Raw genomic sequence first — 15,915 nt, 5'->3', positions numbered from 1 at the left:
CAACTCAAATCTGGATCAACAAGAGAATGTATAAAGAAATTAAAGTATATCCATATAATGAAGTACTGCTTACCAATAAAAAATGATCGAACTGTTCATATGTGCAAAAACATGGATGAATTCACAAAATAATTTTTTTTTGTACCAGGGATCAAACTCAGGACCTTGCACTTGCTGAGCTAAATCTCCAGCCCTCACAAAATAATTTTATTAAGAGGAAAAAGCTGTATAAATAGAGTACATATATACGATTCATTTTTAAGTAAAATTCCAGAAAATACAGACATCTAAAGCGACAAAGTAGAGCAGTGATTCTGTAGGATAGGAGTAGAGAGAAGGAATGGACTACTTTGGTGGATAATGGGAATGTTCATTATCTTGATGATAACAATGGTTTCACAACTGTATACATTTGCTGAAAGTCATGAACTTGTATATTTTAAATATATGCAGTATATTGTATATGAATTATACCTCAATAAAGCTGATTTATAAATAGTTTAACAACAACAACAAAAAAATCACCACTCAGTGCGGGTCCGGGCAGCCGCCCCGGAGCGAGGCCTAGTGCATCGCCGCCACCTCCAGCCCTCCGCGTAGCGCCGGCTGGCCTGTGGCCGGAGGAGCACAGGGCCGCCCTCTGAGCCCAGCTCTGCTCCGGGGTGAGAGGCGGCAGCGGCCGCTCCCTCCCGTCTCTCCGGGGTGTCCTGTCAGCCAGCAGTTTCCCCCGGGTCCGCAGCGCCGCCTCCGCCGCTGCTGTCCGCGCCTCTCCCACATCCCCAGCCTCCGGGGGAGCCGCCGCCGCTGCCTCCGCGCCCGCCGCGACCACTGTCCCTAGCGCTTTTGCTCCCTGCTCCACTGTTTCCCCACACCCTGCCGTCCAGGCCCGGCTGGGTCCGGGGAGACTGCCCTGAGGCCGCCGCAGCCCCCAGCCCACAATCCCTATACTTACGATTTGATTCAGTCGCCACCAAAACTTTGCAAAGTAGTGGTAACACTCATTTCGCAGCTCAGGACATGAGCTCACCAAGATTAAATACCTTGCTAAAGGTAACACAACTACAGAGTTCCAGGATAGAAGAAAATTCAGGTGCGTTCTGTATCAAACTCAATTTACTTCCATGTTGAATTCTACATGAACAGTGCTCCCCAGGCACAAGTGAGGAGGAAAATAAAAATAAATTGGATGAAAATACACTCTCAAGGAGCTTGTGGACGAATATAGGATGGAGAAAAGATTAAAAACAACAGAAAACACCCAGAGGTTGGAGGGATTCATCCTACTAGACTTGGGGCATAGTTTTTAGGAAGCTACAGAAGCATCAGGATTTGAGCTGAGTTGACAAGAATGGACAAGACTCCGACAGATATTTCTGCATGGGAGAAAGATTCTTAGAGACAGTTATGTGTTCTGTGAGGCTTTTTCGGAGGCCTGAGATTACTACAGTTTATCTGAAAAAGGTTTGGCTTAGCTCATGGAAGGAGTTAACTGCAAGAGTCAGAAATGCACAGTTTGAAGTTCAAGCACACATCATCATGAATTTTTCTCTAATTCTGTATCCTGCCTCATCTTCTTAGCACACACACACACAAAAGAAGCCAGGAATGCTTAGGAGAGGGATATGTAAAATCTATATGTAAAAACTGGTATATAAAATTCCATCAGCTGTTCCAATAATTTAAGACCTCAAAAAATGCAAGGGGAATTATGAAGGAGTGAACAGTAACAATAGATCTAACACTCTTATTTCCATCTTCCTTCTCACCTACACATAAACCTTCCACTGTGGCAAGACAAGACCCCTTTTCCCAGTGACTTGACAGTGCCAGTTGATAGAAAATAAAGGGTCAAATAATCCAAAGTGGTAAAAATGAGGACTTATTTTTCCCACAATAAGACTTCTGTCATATTCTTTCTGGCATAGAGATGCATGGTTTGGACCTGGAAGCAGAAATTTTTGATGTTGCCAAATGGAGACTATGGATGAGAGACAAGAGTGATCACAACTACTGGTAGGCCTAGAAATTTGGGGGAATGAACTATAAGCCCACTTCTGGGCTTACTCTTTTATTATTTTTTTATAAGTTTCCTTGAAGGTTTGAGTTAGAGATAAACATACATGAATACATCAATAAATTCTCAGTAAGTTTGTCAATAAACATACATGAATATATCAACAATTTATTCAACAAGATAAATGCACACAAGAAAGGGAAATCTCCTCAGAAGAGATTTAAACTCTGCCAAGAAATGCCTGTAGCTCTCATAGCTGTTTCAGAAGACATCTAAACTGTCCTAAATTTCTGAAGTGCACTCCCACTCTGGTACAGGGATTATGATGCACTATCCTTTATGATTCCTGTCCTTTATGACATACTGCCCCCCCGCCCCCGGTTATATATCAGAGGTCACACTGCATGGCACTCAGTTACCAAGGCAACGCCTTTCTGAAATTTCTGACTTTCAGTTGGGAATCTCTGCTGGGAACAGAAGAAATCTCAGGTGAGAAAATCCAGATGAGCTCAGAGAGTACCATTTGGAGTCCTTGGATGTAAGAAAGGAAAGGGAAATACAGGCAATGTGATGGAAGGAGGAGGTGGGAGAAGGAAGTGAAAGGGGAATTAAAATGAGAAAGTTTCAATGCTCAGACAAAGGAGAGAAGATGGAATGTGAAAGGAGAGAAGAGTTGTGGTATTATTTTTTTTTTAGATCGGGTTTGGTTCCGATGTAGAGTTGGTACAATGGGTAGGAGATGCCATCCTTGAGATCATAATGTTGTGGCTTCCTTTCAGTAGTAGTATTTTGTTTCCTCCTCATGCTGCTGTTTCAGGACGAACTCCCTGTTATATCCATAGTTTAAAGGAAAGTGGGAGGGTATCATACTAATAGAAATCAGGCAGGCACTTTTTGATACTTCTTACTTTTCATTTTTTCTACGTTTTTCTGAAGGTTTGAGTTAGCAATAAGCTCAGTAAGTTTGTCAAAAAACATACATTAGTACTTCAACACTTGACTCAACAGAACAAATGCACACAAGGAAGGGAAAATGTAGCCAAAGAGTAAAAATATTTTAAAAATGGTTTCTATCCTTTGGTAGGATTCATTTATGAGATTTTAAATTAAACTAATACCTATTTTACTGAAATTTAGTTTGTATTAAATATTTCAATTAATCCTGGCAAGTGAGAATATGGAAGGTGTTTGTTTCTTCTTGGCTCCATCTTATTTAAGTATAAAGTCTTAACTTTCGCCTGTTCCTTCCTAGACAAATCACTGTTAGATGATAAAGCCTTTGTTTCTGTAACAAATGTCTGTATTAGTATTTTAGGAAGCTTACAGTGGAAGAAGTTAAACACAACCCACCAGGTGACATGTAAGTAATGACAACAAGGGAGTTTAGGAGAGGAGCTACTGTATTAAGGGTAGTCTCCAGAATCCAGTAAGGAGAGAGACCTCAGTTGTGTAGGACATCATGTCCTTTAGCTTGGGAATGTTTCCTAGGAAGAAATAACTTTGGTTTCAGTTCTCTGTACTTCAAGAGACCATAATGGGGTTTTCAGGGACCGTCAATGTCTCACACAGCAAATTGGCTTTTGTGTGGAAAAGAGTCATTCTTCCCTTGCTTTCTAATCAGGATGTGCTCCTGCCTGGCTGGGCTAGAAGAAATCCTTTTCTCACCTTAAATATTTTATAGGTATTCCTTAGATTCCACATGCACCCTACAAAGTTTTTGAAAGTAAGAGTATAATTACTCATGTGAAAATATTTTTGCTTCGTATTAGATTTGTGGGTTTCACTTGAAACATTTTAAATTACACTGAGGGCTGGAAGTGCAGCTGAGTGGTGGAATGTTTGCTTATTGTGCATGAGGTCCTGGGTTCAATCTCTAGCACCACAAAAATAAAAATTTTAAAAATGTGACTCGACCCTAGGAATTTACCTTATACAAAAGCATTGTAGACATAAATTTATTATGAAAAATAAAGTAGATCTGGTTAGGCTTGTTCACAACAGGAGATGGGTTGAAGGAATAAAAATCTTAGGGCTCTTATGTGTTCCTGGCCTGGCTTTAGTAATACTGATTTTTCCTATAGGTTAATAATGGAAATAGAAAATTTAGAAGCCACAAAACAGAACCTCAACCGCCTGAACTCAGACCTTGAAAAGGATTTGCAGACACTGGATGAGGCAAATGAGGCTCTTCTTAGAAAAATTCAAGAGAAAGAAAAAACCGTTCAAAGGTCAGGCTTTGAAGTTGGTATAAGAAGGGCTTCTCTTTACATGGAGGTCCCTTGGAATAGAAAAAGGGTGGGAGGAAGGTCTATTTCCTTGATGGCAAATCTCAGTCTGTTATGTGGATTCTGAAACAGGAACAGAATTTTGCCTTACATTTCCACATTAGGTTGATTTTCTTGTCATCACAATAAGCAATCATTCAGCTTCCTGAAACTTAGGCAGTAGTTTAAGTGGGGGCCCTGGAAACTTCCTTAAGGGCAAAGCCACAGCTGAATGACTATACTTTTCAGTCTGGAAAGAGATCTCACCTTACCAGCAGAAACTGATAAAGAGGAGGAGGAGTTGAACCAGATCATACTTGAGAAGAATGACGCTCTGAAGAATCTGGAGGTAGAGATAGCAAAGCTGGTAAGGAGGTCTCTGAAAGAGACTGTCCACCTGTAGAAATTAGAGCCGTTTAGGGAGTGGTCTGAGAATGAAGTACTCGACTCAGGGCTGAGGCCTGATTCTTGGTGTGGGGGATGAGCATATGATTCGCCTATCCCCAGATATGATTTCAGCAGGCTGGTGAGGAGGGCAAGTATGGGAGCAAGTCATCTTTTTCCCCTTTACTTCCTCCTTCCCACAGGAAGAAAAGAATACAATCCTAAGTAAGAATGTGGAGGAGCTTCAGGAGAAGGTAAGGGAGACTTCGGTCTAGGGTTCCAGGATCCCTAGGGTAATTTTCTTCACAAGAGAAAGGATGGTGGAGTGGGTTGCGAGCATTTGAGAAGGTCCGGTGCACACTCAGAATGAGGAAATGCATTATATACAATAATGGGGGGCTTTTTTCCACACCCCAAAGACGACTTTGAAACAAGGGTCATTTCTTAGGAATCCCAATATGTTCCAGTCAGAAAGAGGAGCAGGGGGCAACGAGAAAAGTCTGTGTGCTCTGTCCCCCAGTACCTTTTGAATCTTTGAACAAATAGTGGCTAATATCAGCTTTTGTCCTCTGAGAATTACAGGGTGTGGTGGCAGGGCTAAGGGACTGTAGAGAGAGAGACAAGATTCGTTCCTCCTTCCCCAGCCATTCTGCCTCATTCTCTGTTCTCACTCTTTTTGTTGTTGTTGTTAAATTCTTTTATTGGTACATTGTAGGTATACAACACAATTACATTTCTCATTGGGAATTGTACCTTTACATAATGCATCTTGGTTCTTATTTTTTCCCCATTCCTAGCCCTCCCTTCACCCCCTCCACCCTTCCCTATTTACAAAGACTTTGTTTCCATTTTTTCCATTTCTCATCATTTTTCCTTTCCCTTCTTTCTTTTCCCCTGCCCCTCCCACTACCCCTACCCCTTTGGACCTTATCTTCCTATTTTACATTATCAATTATTCATTCTAATCATTGGTACATTCAATATAATGACATTCATCATTGGAAATTTGCACCTTTACATAGTCTCTCTTGGTTCTTATTTTTCACCCTTGCCCACCCCTCCCTTCAACCCCTCCAGTCCTCCCTATTTACAAAGATTTTGTTCCTATTTTTCCATTTTCTCATATTAATCCCATTCCCTTCTATCCTTTCCCCTAGTCCTCCCACTTCCTTCCCCTTTGCCCCTTTTCTTCCTATTTCACATTACCTATCATACATTTTAGTCCTTATTTACACTTTCAATTTCTCACACCAGAGAAACTATTCGGTATTTACACATCTGTGTCCTATTTATTTCACTTAAGAGTATCGCCTCAATGTTCATCCACTTAGCTATAAATGTCTCTAATTTCTCATTTTTTATGGCTGAGTAGTACTCCATTTTATTAAAAAACCCACATCTTCTTTATCCAGTCTCCAGGTGATGGGCACTTGGGCTGTTTCCAAGCTTTAGCTATTACATACTGTGCCGCTATAAACATGGGTGCACATATATCACTGTGGTATGATTCTTTTAATTCTTTGGGGAAGATCTCAGCAGTGGAATAGCGGGGTCAAATGGGACTTCCAGTCCTAGTTCTTTGAGGTATCTCCATACTGATTTCCACAGTGCTTGCACCAGTCTACACTCCCACCAGCAGTGGGGCAGGGTTCCTCTTTCCCCACAGCCCCGCCAGCATTTGTTATTGGTTGATTTCATGATAGCAGCCATTCTTTCTGGAGTGAAGTGGAATCTCAGCATTGTTTTCATTTGCATCTCTCGAATGACCAGTCATGTTGAACATGTTTTCATGTATTTATTTGCTATTTCTACTTCTTTGTCTGAGAAATGTCTGTTCATTTCAGATGTCCATTTTCAGTTTGGGTCTTTAAATTTGGGAGGTCTGATCTTTTTAAGTTCTTTATAGTTTCGAGATAGTAGACCTTTGTCTGAGGAAGAGCAGGTGAAGACTTTTTCCCACATTGTGGGTTGTCTCTTCACACTGCTGGTGGTTTCTCTTGCTGTGCAGAAGCTTTTTAATAAGAAGAGATCTCATTTGTTGATTGTTTGTGCTAGTTCACGGGCAACTGAGGTTTTGTTCATAAAATCTTTTCCTACACCGATGTCTTCAAGGGTTCTACCTAACCTCTGTTCCAACTGGTTCAGAGTTTCTATTTTAATATTTAGATCTTTAATTCACTTTGATTTTAGTTTAGTGCATGGTGAGAGATACACGTCTAGTTTTAATCTTTGGCAAGTTGAAGCCCAATTTTTCCAGCACCATTTCTTAAAGAGGTTATCTTGAGTTGGATAGATACAGCCCTACAAAATGTATATGCCCTCCCCTGAATAAAATTGAATGGAAATTGCACAGCAAATTGAAATAACACAGATAATAAGGGAAAAAATTTAGTTCCCACATGCCAAACAAATGAAATCTCTGCATGTTTGCAGCATATCTGCCTTTTGGGAATGTTATCAAGGTATAATCTTTGGCTAGTGTTATGTGCCTGTATTTTTTTTTTTAATGGTACATCAGAAAAGGACTGACTGGTAGTCTACTTCTACCATAGTTAAACTTTTCACCCTCTTAATTTCCACATGTTCTTTGGAAGCAGGATGAAAGCTCTAAAGAAGGATTGGACCTTCCTTTCTGTGAAACCAGTGTTTGGTGCCAAATGTAAGCCTGGTTAAATTGGTCTTCTAAAGGCTGTCAAATAAGACATTCGGTGAAAGGTTGTACATCGCAACTGGTTATAAGTAAAACCATCAAGCCAACAACAGGGTCTTGGGATAATCTTTGAAGTTTGTGCTGGCCTGCACCAGAAGATGTCTGCATTATTCTCATTAAAAATGTGTGTAGTACAGAACTGCACTAGGATTAATCACTTTACAAGAAGAAATTAAAACTGTTTGGTTTTCATATACAGCAGCTCTATTGAATAACATGCATCTGAATTTTTAAGTTGCAAAGGTATCTGAACAGTTAATTTTTCATGTGCATCTTTTGTTGAATGTTTTGGTTCAAGAAAGAATGCTCAAAGCTTTTTAAAGACTTCGGTTTTAATGTAATTGTACCCTTCTGCATGGAAAATCATAACCAACATGGCTGCAGTAGACTTCTTAGTGGTATCCAGCACCACTTGCAGAGGGCTGCTTTATCATATTAATTGTACTTGGGTGTAGGACTCTAGTGTTCTTGGGTGTATTGCATGGACTGCATTATCTACAGCATTGAACAATAACAACTAGAAAAGGCAGTATACTTCACTGATGCTTGTTTGGTAATATCACTTCTGTGTTATAATGGAAGGTTTCCTGTGATGTATGAAACTTGTGTTTTTTATATATAAATGAGTATAGTTAGTGTTGTGGTAATGCCTGTTTTCATCTATAAATAGTTAAGTATGTACATGAGGCACTACTTCTGATTTATTGCAGTGTTTGGTCCTAGTTCTTTTATTAAAGCATTCAGTTTTGGTTTCAATTTTATGTACCTTAGTTCCAAGTTAGATCTGCAGATGTGTACAGATAGTTCATATTTATGTATTGCACATAATCATGCTATTCAGCATTGATGCTATATTGTATTATGTAAATAATAAAAGCCATGTACAGAGGGAAAAAAAAATAAAGAGGCTATCTTTCCTCCAGTGAGGGTGTTTGGCTTCTTTATCGAAGATGAGATGACTGAGTGTGTCTGGGTTGTTTCTGCATCTTCTAATCTGTTCCACTGGTCCTCAAGTCTGTTTCTTTGCCAGTACCATGCTGTTTTATCACAGTAGCTTTGTAGTATAGTTGTAGGTTGGGGATTGTGATACCCCTTGCCATGTCTCTGTTACCTAGAATTGCTTTTGCTATTCTGGGTCTCTTCTTGTTCCAAATGAATTTTTTGGATTGTTTTCTCAAGGTCCATGAAGTATGCTGCTGGGATCTCAATTGGAATTGCATTAAATCTATATAGCAGTTTTGGAAGTATGGCCATTTTCACTATATTAATCCTTCCTACCCAGGAGCAGGGGATGTCTGTCCATTTTCTGATATCATCTTCAATCTCTCTTTTCAGAGTGCCATAATTTTCAGAGAAGAGTTCTTTGATTTCTTTTGTTAGGTTGATTCCTAGGTATTTCAGTTTTTTGGATGCTATGTGAAAGGAATTATTTGCCCTATTTCTCTCTCAGTGAGTCTGGGCTTTCATGTGTGTTGTATGTGGCCTACTATGTTTACAGTTTGGGGAATGATTTTTCAGATTTCAAGGGGACTTAAGAATTTTGGCCCTACTAAAGAAACCCTGAGGAAGAATTTGGCAGAATTGAAGGTGAGTAGAATAGCAAATCTACAGATTTTCTGGGAGATGTAAGTATTCCAGATGCTGGGAAGAACTGCTTTCAAGGGCTCTAATAGGCACGGTGCTGAGCATTTCTGTGTGGTTATCAGAGGTAAGCCTATGCCCTTTGTTGCATCCACCTAATCTGATGACATGTGGGCCATTTATGATGTGGCCAATAACAGGGATGAGTTCAATGCCATCAAGTGGAGAGAACTGCTCAAGAGGCCTTTTCATCCAAAGTTAATAAAACATGTTTTTGAATGCCCACTGAGGTCTTCCCTCAAGAAGTTTATGATAGAAATGAGGACACACAAATACAGACATTCAAGTAGAAAGAAAATACTAATTTCCAAATTATATGTATTGATGAGTTTAACTGGTTTTCCCAAGCTTTGGCTTACAGGTCAAGTTGTATTTTTTAAATTCTATTTTATTATTTTTTTCTTTACCACAAGGCAAACCAATTAAGAACATGAATCTTTTCAAACTATGTTGTTTACACCCCAGTATCTTAAAATGCCACATAGTAGATTCCCAATGATTAATTGTTGAACAAATGAATTAGACTCCCAATAGGAGGAAGAACTCTACTGAAAAGCTCTTGGCAGATTTATGTGGAAGATATGTTAATTTGGCCAAGCCCACTCACCACAGAAGAACCCCACTGTTCTATGTTTTTCTCTAGAAAAAGAAAGCAATGTTTCTGTTTTGCTCTCTGATTCAGAGGTCATGTATACCCCACAGCATTTGAATGAGAATAATAATCCAGGGAACTTGTATCAGTTCATCCATAGGATGGGGAAGGAGGATGGCTAGCCTGCCTGAGGAGTAAGCCTACTGAAGTTTGAACTTCAGCTTGGCCATGATGTGACTTAACCAAGTTATCCACTTCTCTGTACCTTTGTTTCCTCATCTGTTAAATGGTAGTGATAATCATGCCCACCCTAAGATTATCGTATGTTCTCAACACATAAGAGGTTTTTAAAAACATTTTACATTTTTTATTAATTTTATTGGTACATTTTAGGTATACAATACAGTTACATTCACCATTGGCAATTTGCAACTTTACATAATCTCTCTTGGTTCTTATTTTTCCCCATTCCCCTGCCGTCCCTTCAACCCCTCCACCCCTCCCTATTTTCAAAGAGTTTGCTTCCATTTTTTCCTTTTCTCATAAATTTTCCTTTCCCCTACCCCTCCCACTTCCTTCCCCTTTGCCCCTTTTCTTCCTATTTCACATTATCTATTATATCTTTTAGTCCTTATTGACACATAAGAACTTTTATTACCATGCTGGCTGTTGGCCTGGGGAGGGTGATTATTATACATTAGCCTCACACAGAAGAATGTTATTAATATCTGGCTGTCATTCATTGTCTTCCTTAGGTGAAGCTACAACAGTCAGTAGAGCTCTGTGAACTGCAAGAGAAGGAAATAGCCAAGGTAGAGCAGTGTCCCTTCCACTGAGGTTTTCCCAGGGAAACTCCAAAACAGGGGCAGGCAGGGGGAGCAAAAACCTCTGGCAAGTGACTTATGATTCACACGGAGGTGAAGAGAATGAAAGCTTCTATTAGGGTACTGGTCTTACCATTTGTGATACAGTCCTCTAACCCATGTACCATTGTTGAACCCCAAACTTAATTGCCTCATAACATCCCCCAGTGTTTCACATGTTTCACCAGAGAAGCACAGACAACCTGGCAAACCATTTCCTTTGCTCACAGTTAGACTCTGTTCCCCTCTTTGTGAGGTGGTTGTTGCTAGGTAGCCAGCCAAATGTCCTCTTTGCCAGGTAGATTTTCAGGGAGGAGCCTAGACTTGTTCTGATTTAACTAATGAGGATTGTTAATTTTATTTTTTTTTCTTTTTCCTAGGTGCAGAGTGACTACCAACTCATTCATGAGCTTTGTGAGGAGCAGAGCCACTGCATAAGGGTAGACACTTCAGAGTTGAGGCAGAATTTCCCCACAGCCATGAGATCCTTGGTTTCTCATCACGCTAGGATTTTCCCCTGGGGAAAAAAATGCCTTTTATGCAACAGTAGCAGCAATAAAACAGTTGTTACTGTGGCAGGCACTGTACTAATCAATTTTTCCAGTAACTCAATGAGGTTATGATTGTTATGATGAAGAGGACAGTGAGACTGGGAGTTGGGTAACATGCTCTAGGGAACACAGTATATGTCAGAGCTGGGTCCAGAATATGAGCAGAGTCTACAATTTTTGTTGATGTGCATTCATCCTGGTCACTAGACTCTCCTAATTTTTTATTAGAACACCTTCCTACTTTGTGTACACTTTGGCATGTAAGGTTTGGAATATTTGGAGTTAATGTTAGCAGAATATTTTTTGTTGATGATATTGAGATAAACTACAAATACTCTTGCTAATGACATTTTTCCCCACATGGAAAGATGTACCTGGAATTGCTGAGGCAGTTGGAAAAGGAAAAAGAATTGCTGATACTTAATAAAGAAATGTAAGTGAAAAAAGCAACCCCTCTAATGGATCAAAGTGAAGCTACCACACTGAAAGGAAAATCCATGGAGAATTTGAATTCATTTCTCAGAGGTTCCTTCTTCCCTTGAATTTCCCCCCTTCAATCATAGTAACTGATGATCTTGAACTCGCACTTTTGCCTCCTTAACCAATTGTTGCTGGCATTTGCTTTGTGGACTTTAGTGCCCTACACCATGAATTGGCAAACTGTCTCTGGGGGAAGGCCTTGAATGAACAAGGAGCTTGGCTTTTGCTTTTCCTCGCTCAAGCTTTGTGCCTTTTGGCTTCTGACTGTATTTTCCAATGTATTACAAACAGTTGTTATGTGTTTTGCCTAGTTTCTATGTTTACTTTTGGAAGTAGGCTAGTATCTGACACATGCTCCTCCCTGATGGGAATAACCAGGTGTCTCTGCCACTTCTCCCTTTTCTCCTTCATTTGATGATTATTAATTAAATTCCCATGAAAACTCTTTTGTTGGGTTTGAATCACTAGCAGAAAATAACAAACAGTAGACAACAAAACAGAACAAATGAGCAATGATCAGAAGCCACTGGAGAGTGAATAAAAGTAGGAAGAATGGCAGTAGGTTATATCCCCTATTTTTGTAGCTTCTAACCTGAGGGCACACCAAACAGTACATAAGAGGCAGCTAAAACACCAAGAGGGAGTCTGTCCTCTTTCTGGGGGAGGGGGTGGGGGTGGAAAACACTCACAACAGAGGATGTAATTCAGAGCAGCCAAAGATGCTGGAAAGAAAGTAGAGAGCCAGACATGGGGAGTTCCAAATTATGTACCTAAACTCTGCCCACATTTCTGGCTAACCTCCAAACCAGGTGTGCACAGGAAAATCCGTTAACAGCCCAGCTGAAGATATATGACCTGAACTGACATTTGAGCTGGCACCCTGAAATAGACTTTGGAGTTTGAATCCAACTTCAGGCTAACATCAGGCTTAATCTTCATAGGTTGTCTTTCACTTGAGAATGGATCATATTTTCCTAGTTCCTACAAATTGTGAATTTTATTTTTGTTTTTTGTTTTTTTGGTACTGGGGATTGAACTTGGGTCCTTCCACTTGCGAGGCAGGTGGTGGAACCACTGAGCTAAATCCCCGGCCCAAATTGTGAATTTTAAATGTTGAGCTTTGTGAATGTTATCAAGAATGTAGAAATTTAACCATACATGTTGCATGACTTAGAAAAACATCCTTTATCAGCTCTTCAGATGTTCTTACATAATTTTTGGCTATGGTCTTTTTCACCCAGAGCCAAAGCCCAGAATTCTTCCCAAGCAGCGAAGCCTGGGTCAATTCTAGTAGAGACCATTCAAAAAAACATGGTAAGTCTTACCTGGGTCTCTTTGGGTCTCTTCTGTCCCCTTTTTTCCTCTTCTTCTTTTTAATATCCCCAGAATTAGGAAATAATAAGATTCAGTGTCTTGCTGCGACCTTTGCAGCTAGGCAGTGGCAGAGGTAGGATTCAAACATGGACAGCCTGGCCCCAGGGTTTCTGCTCATAGCCACCTTGCTATTCTACCTTTCTGTAAGCACCTGGACAGCCACAGCTTTGGTTTCTATTACTTCCCATAGGAGAAGACTATAATGAAGAAAGAGAAGAGGTTCTCTTTTTTTAGGTAAGTGCCAGAATCTTGGTTTTGACTTAGTCCAGGCTACACTCACTCTGCAAGCAACCTGATAAGGGCTAAAGGAATTAGTATATCCGTGATATAGAAAACATCAGGCAGCCCCAGATTTCTCCAAACCCTTCCTTCCTTTCTCAACACAAAGTTGGAACACCAGAGTTACAAAGATCTAAATAGCTAGGGGGATTAGTGGCTACTTAGGATATGTTTAGAATGGAAGCTACAGTTTGAAGTTCACTTTTAATTTTTATTCTTATGATCTTTGGGATGGCCTCTTTCTACTTCTCAGTTCCTAAACATAGTAATCTTTGTTATACTCTCCTAGAAAGAGTATAGGGTGCATTAGTTTTCTTGGTTCTTTTACAGAAGGCTGAGAAATTAGAGAAAAAGATGCTTAAGCTTCCTGGGCCTTTTGTTTTTAAATTTTTGAAATGAGACTAACTTTGAAATGCTTCATGTAATACTTTTATGAAAAGCTTCCATTTATGACATTCCCATAAAGTTGAAGACTTAAAGCCTTTAACCAGTTGGTAGGGTAGATTTTTTTTCTTGGATCCACATAAAAACATACACACTTTATTGTGGTCTATTGAGCACCTAATGTTTATTTAGCAAAGGCCAACCTTTGTCATTTTGATGTTAATGTAATGGATGGCTAAATCTTTCTTCAAATTCTAAACCTGCTTACTGGAGAGAACTAATGGTGATGAGGTTCCCAAGTGTGACAATTATGAACTTTTTCTAATAACCCCCAAAGGTTCAGAAATGCATTATCTTTTACTCCTCCAACTTTTCTACATGGACTTCTATTCTGCTGGAGAACAATTCTATTTCTGTGTTGACCTGCCCCCTACCCTTGCCCTTTGTACCCCCATATCCTACTTTGTTCCATCTGCTTTGTCTGAAGAAACCAATTCTCTACCCATTTATGAATATGGGGTTCAACTCCCACTGCTTGACCTTGGGCTGTCCCTTCCCCTCATGCTAATAATGAGTATCTCTTTGCAGGCTTTTCCTGTGGCTTTTCTTTATGGCCCTGATCTTCATTGAGCTGCTGGGTTGCCTGTTTTTCCATCTACAGTACATAAACCCAGACCTTATCGTGGACACCCTGCCCATGCTGATGAGCAGGAGGAACCAGAAGAGGCTGAGAGACTTCTTATCTCCTCTCCTCACTCTTGAGTCAGACACCCTTCTTCCACACTAGTCTGGGGTGACCAGTGGGCCTCACATTGGCCTATAGGAGAGGAATTGAGGCTATGACCTTGTGTAGGGGTGTGGGCCAGGAAGGAAGTAGAAACCTATGACTCAAGAGCTTCTACTTCACATCTGATCTTTTCTTTCAATTATTTTCCTTGTTCTCCCTTTGGAGCGTTTCTCTTTCAAATAAATAATGTGTTTGACCAGAGTCTGCTGTGTTGGGTCTGTGAAACCAGGGGCATTAACTATGCACTCAGGTTCTACCCTGTGCTGTTGAGACAAGATAATAAAAACTGCCCTAGGACTTCCATTCCCTGCTTTATTATTTTTTTTAAGGGAAAAAACAAATCCTCTGTTCATTGTAAGATCCTTCAATTCCCTTTGAGATGTGCATGAGGGGTACTGAATTAAGGAACTACTAGGGTGGACACAAAGCTTTTGCTATTTTACTATTTAGTACCATTTTCTCCCTATAGCTTTTTAAATTTTATGTTACATCTTATAGGAGTAAGATGGGCTGAGAAACACCATTTTCATCCCCACATGTAGTCACTCCTCCTTAAAAGAGGAGAAAATTACTCTGATTTCAATTGTGAATAGAAGACTGAGTAAAATCAGAAAGTGCTCTAGATCAGGCGTACCTAACATGTCAGGGAGCAGGCCACACAGCAGGAGGCGAGCAGCAGAAAATAGGCAGGGGATGCCTCCTCTGGCTTCACAGTTGCTTACTACCACTCTCCTTCCTGCCTGAGCCCCACCTCCTGTCAAATCAGCAGGGACAGAAGATTCTCACAGTGCAAACCCTGACAACTGCACACATCTACATTGCCTGCTTCTTTATATCATCCACAAACTACTCTAACCCACCCCACCTCACCCCACCCCTGTCTTTGGAAAAATTGTCTTCCACAAAATCAGTCTCTGATGCCAAAAAGGTTGGGGACTGCTACTTTAGATATAGCCAAATACCTTGTTATCATTCAAATTCCAATTCAAATGTCACCCTTCCCATAAACTCCTCTGCTCCCTCCTTCTCACTTCTGAATGCTCCTAGCACATTCTCTGGACTTTCCATCATGTTGTCTTCTGCCTTATGGTATTATAATTATGTGCCTTGACTTTGGGAATAATGTTCCTTAATTTATGCAACATCTCACATAGCCCCTTAACGTGATGTCTTTGCAAAGTAAGATTTAGTAAAACAGTGAGTGATTCCTTGGATAATTTGTATCTGGAGGGTGACACTTGGAACCATGAGCCTAGACTCTATTGTGAGGGCTCACATTTTGCAGGACAGCTGGCAGGATATTGCTAGTACAGAAGGAAGGCAGGTATATGTGGCACAGAATACAGGGTCATCTGGTCAGCTGTTGGTGTCTCCATGGTTACAGAAGCTAAATTGGTGGAGGCACCTTCTTGGGCAGCTCCTTCTTCCTAGGCCTTTCGTATGTCAAGTGACCTTTGCTTTTGTAGGGATCATTCTTGATACAGTTTTAACTGAATTTCCCTGGGACAACATCAGAGTAGAAGAGACACTACATGTTTGCTTTGGCTTCAGGCATGGCTTTGTCCCAGATTTTCTCTCTGGGGTCTAAGGAG

General features: G+C 40.4%; 1 protein-coding gene and 1 long non-coding RNA gene across 7 annotated transcripts in view; one reads left to right on the top strand and one right to left on the bottom strand.

The window, feature by feature from the left end:
* Positions 1-872: 872 nt before the first annotated feature.
* LOC101708271 (transmembrane and coiled-coil domain-containing protein 5B) lies at positions 873-14,524 on the top strand. Of its 5 annotated transcripts, none has more exons than XM_087207541.1 (12): positions 873-1,090; positions 1,926-2,503; positions 4,096-4,242; positions 4,528-4,627; positions 4,866-4,916; positions 8,891-8,959; positions 10,361-10,417; positions 10,849-10,908; positions 11,388-11,452; positions 12,741-12,813; positions 13,064-13,107; positions 14,125-14,524. In XM_087207541.1, exons 2-12 carry the CDS (start codon positions 2,370-2,372, stop codon positions 14,321-14,323), a joined length of 999 nt encoding a protein of 332 aa, XP_087063667.1. In that variant the 5' UTR covers positions 873-1,090; positions 1,926-2,369; the 3' UTR covers positions 14,324-14,524. The 5 variants fall into 5 exon arrangements, with proteins under 5 accessions (XP_087063667.1, XP_087063666.1, XP_087063668.1 ...); XM_087207540.1 differs by having other exon boundaries at positions 4,528-4,645; XM_021241724.1 differs by lacking the exon at positions 873-1,090 and adding an exon at positions 3,322-3,374 and having other exon boundaries at positions 2,437-2,503; positions 4,528-4,645.
* Positions 9,962-15,915, bottom strand: part of LOC101720507 (uncharacterized) — a 34,173-nt gene continuing 28,219 nt past the window's right edge. For both annotated transcript variants that reach the window (XR_015449808.1, XR_015449809.1), the window contains exon 4: positions 9,962-15,907. This is a non-coding gene — a long non-coding RNA (uncharacterized LOC101720507). The remainder of the gene's footprint in view (positions 15,908-15,915) is intronic.

Source organism: Heterocephalus glaber, unplaced genomic scaffold, assembly GCF_053883595.1.
Source record: "Heterocephalus glaber isolate CG9 unplaced genomic scaffold, H.glaber_assembly_v1.0 deba00000809, whole genome shotgun sequence".
NCBI lineage: Eukaryota > Metazoa > Chordata > Mammalia > Rodentia > Bathyergidae > Heterocephalus > Heterocephalus glaber.
Note: the sequence above shows the minus strand (reverse complement) of the source record. Positions and strands in the feature narration are given on the sequence as shown.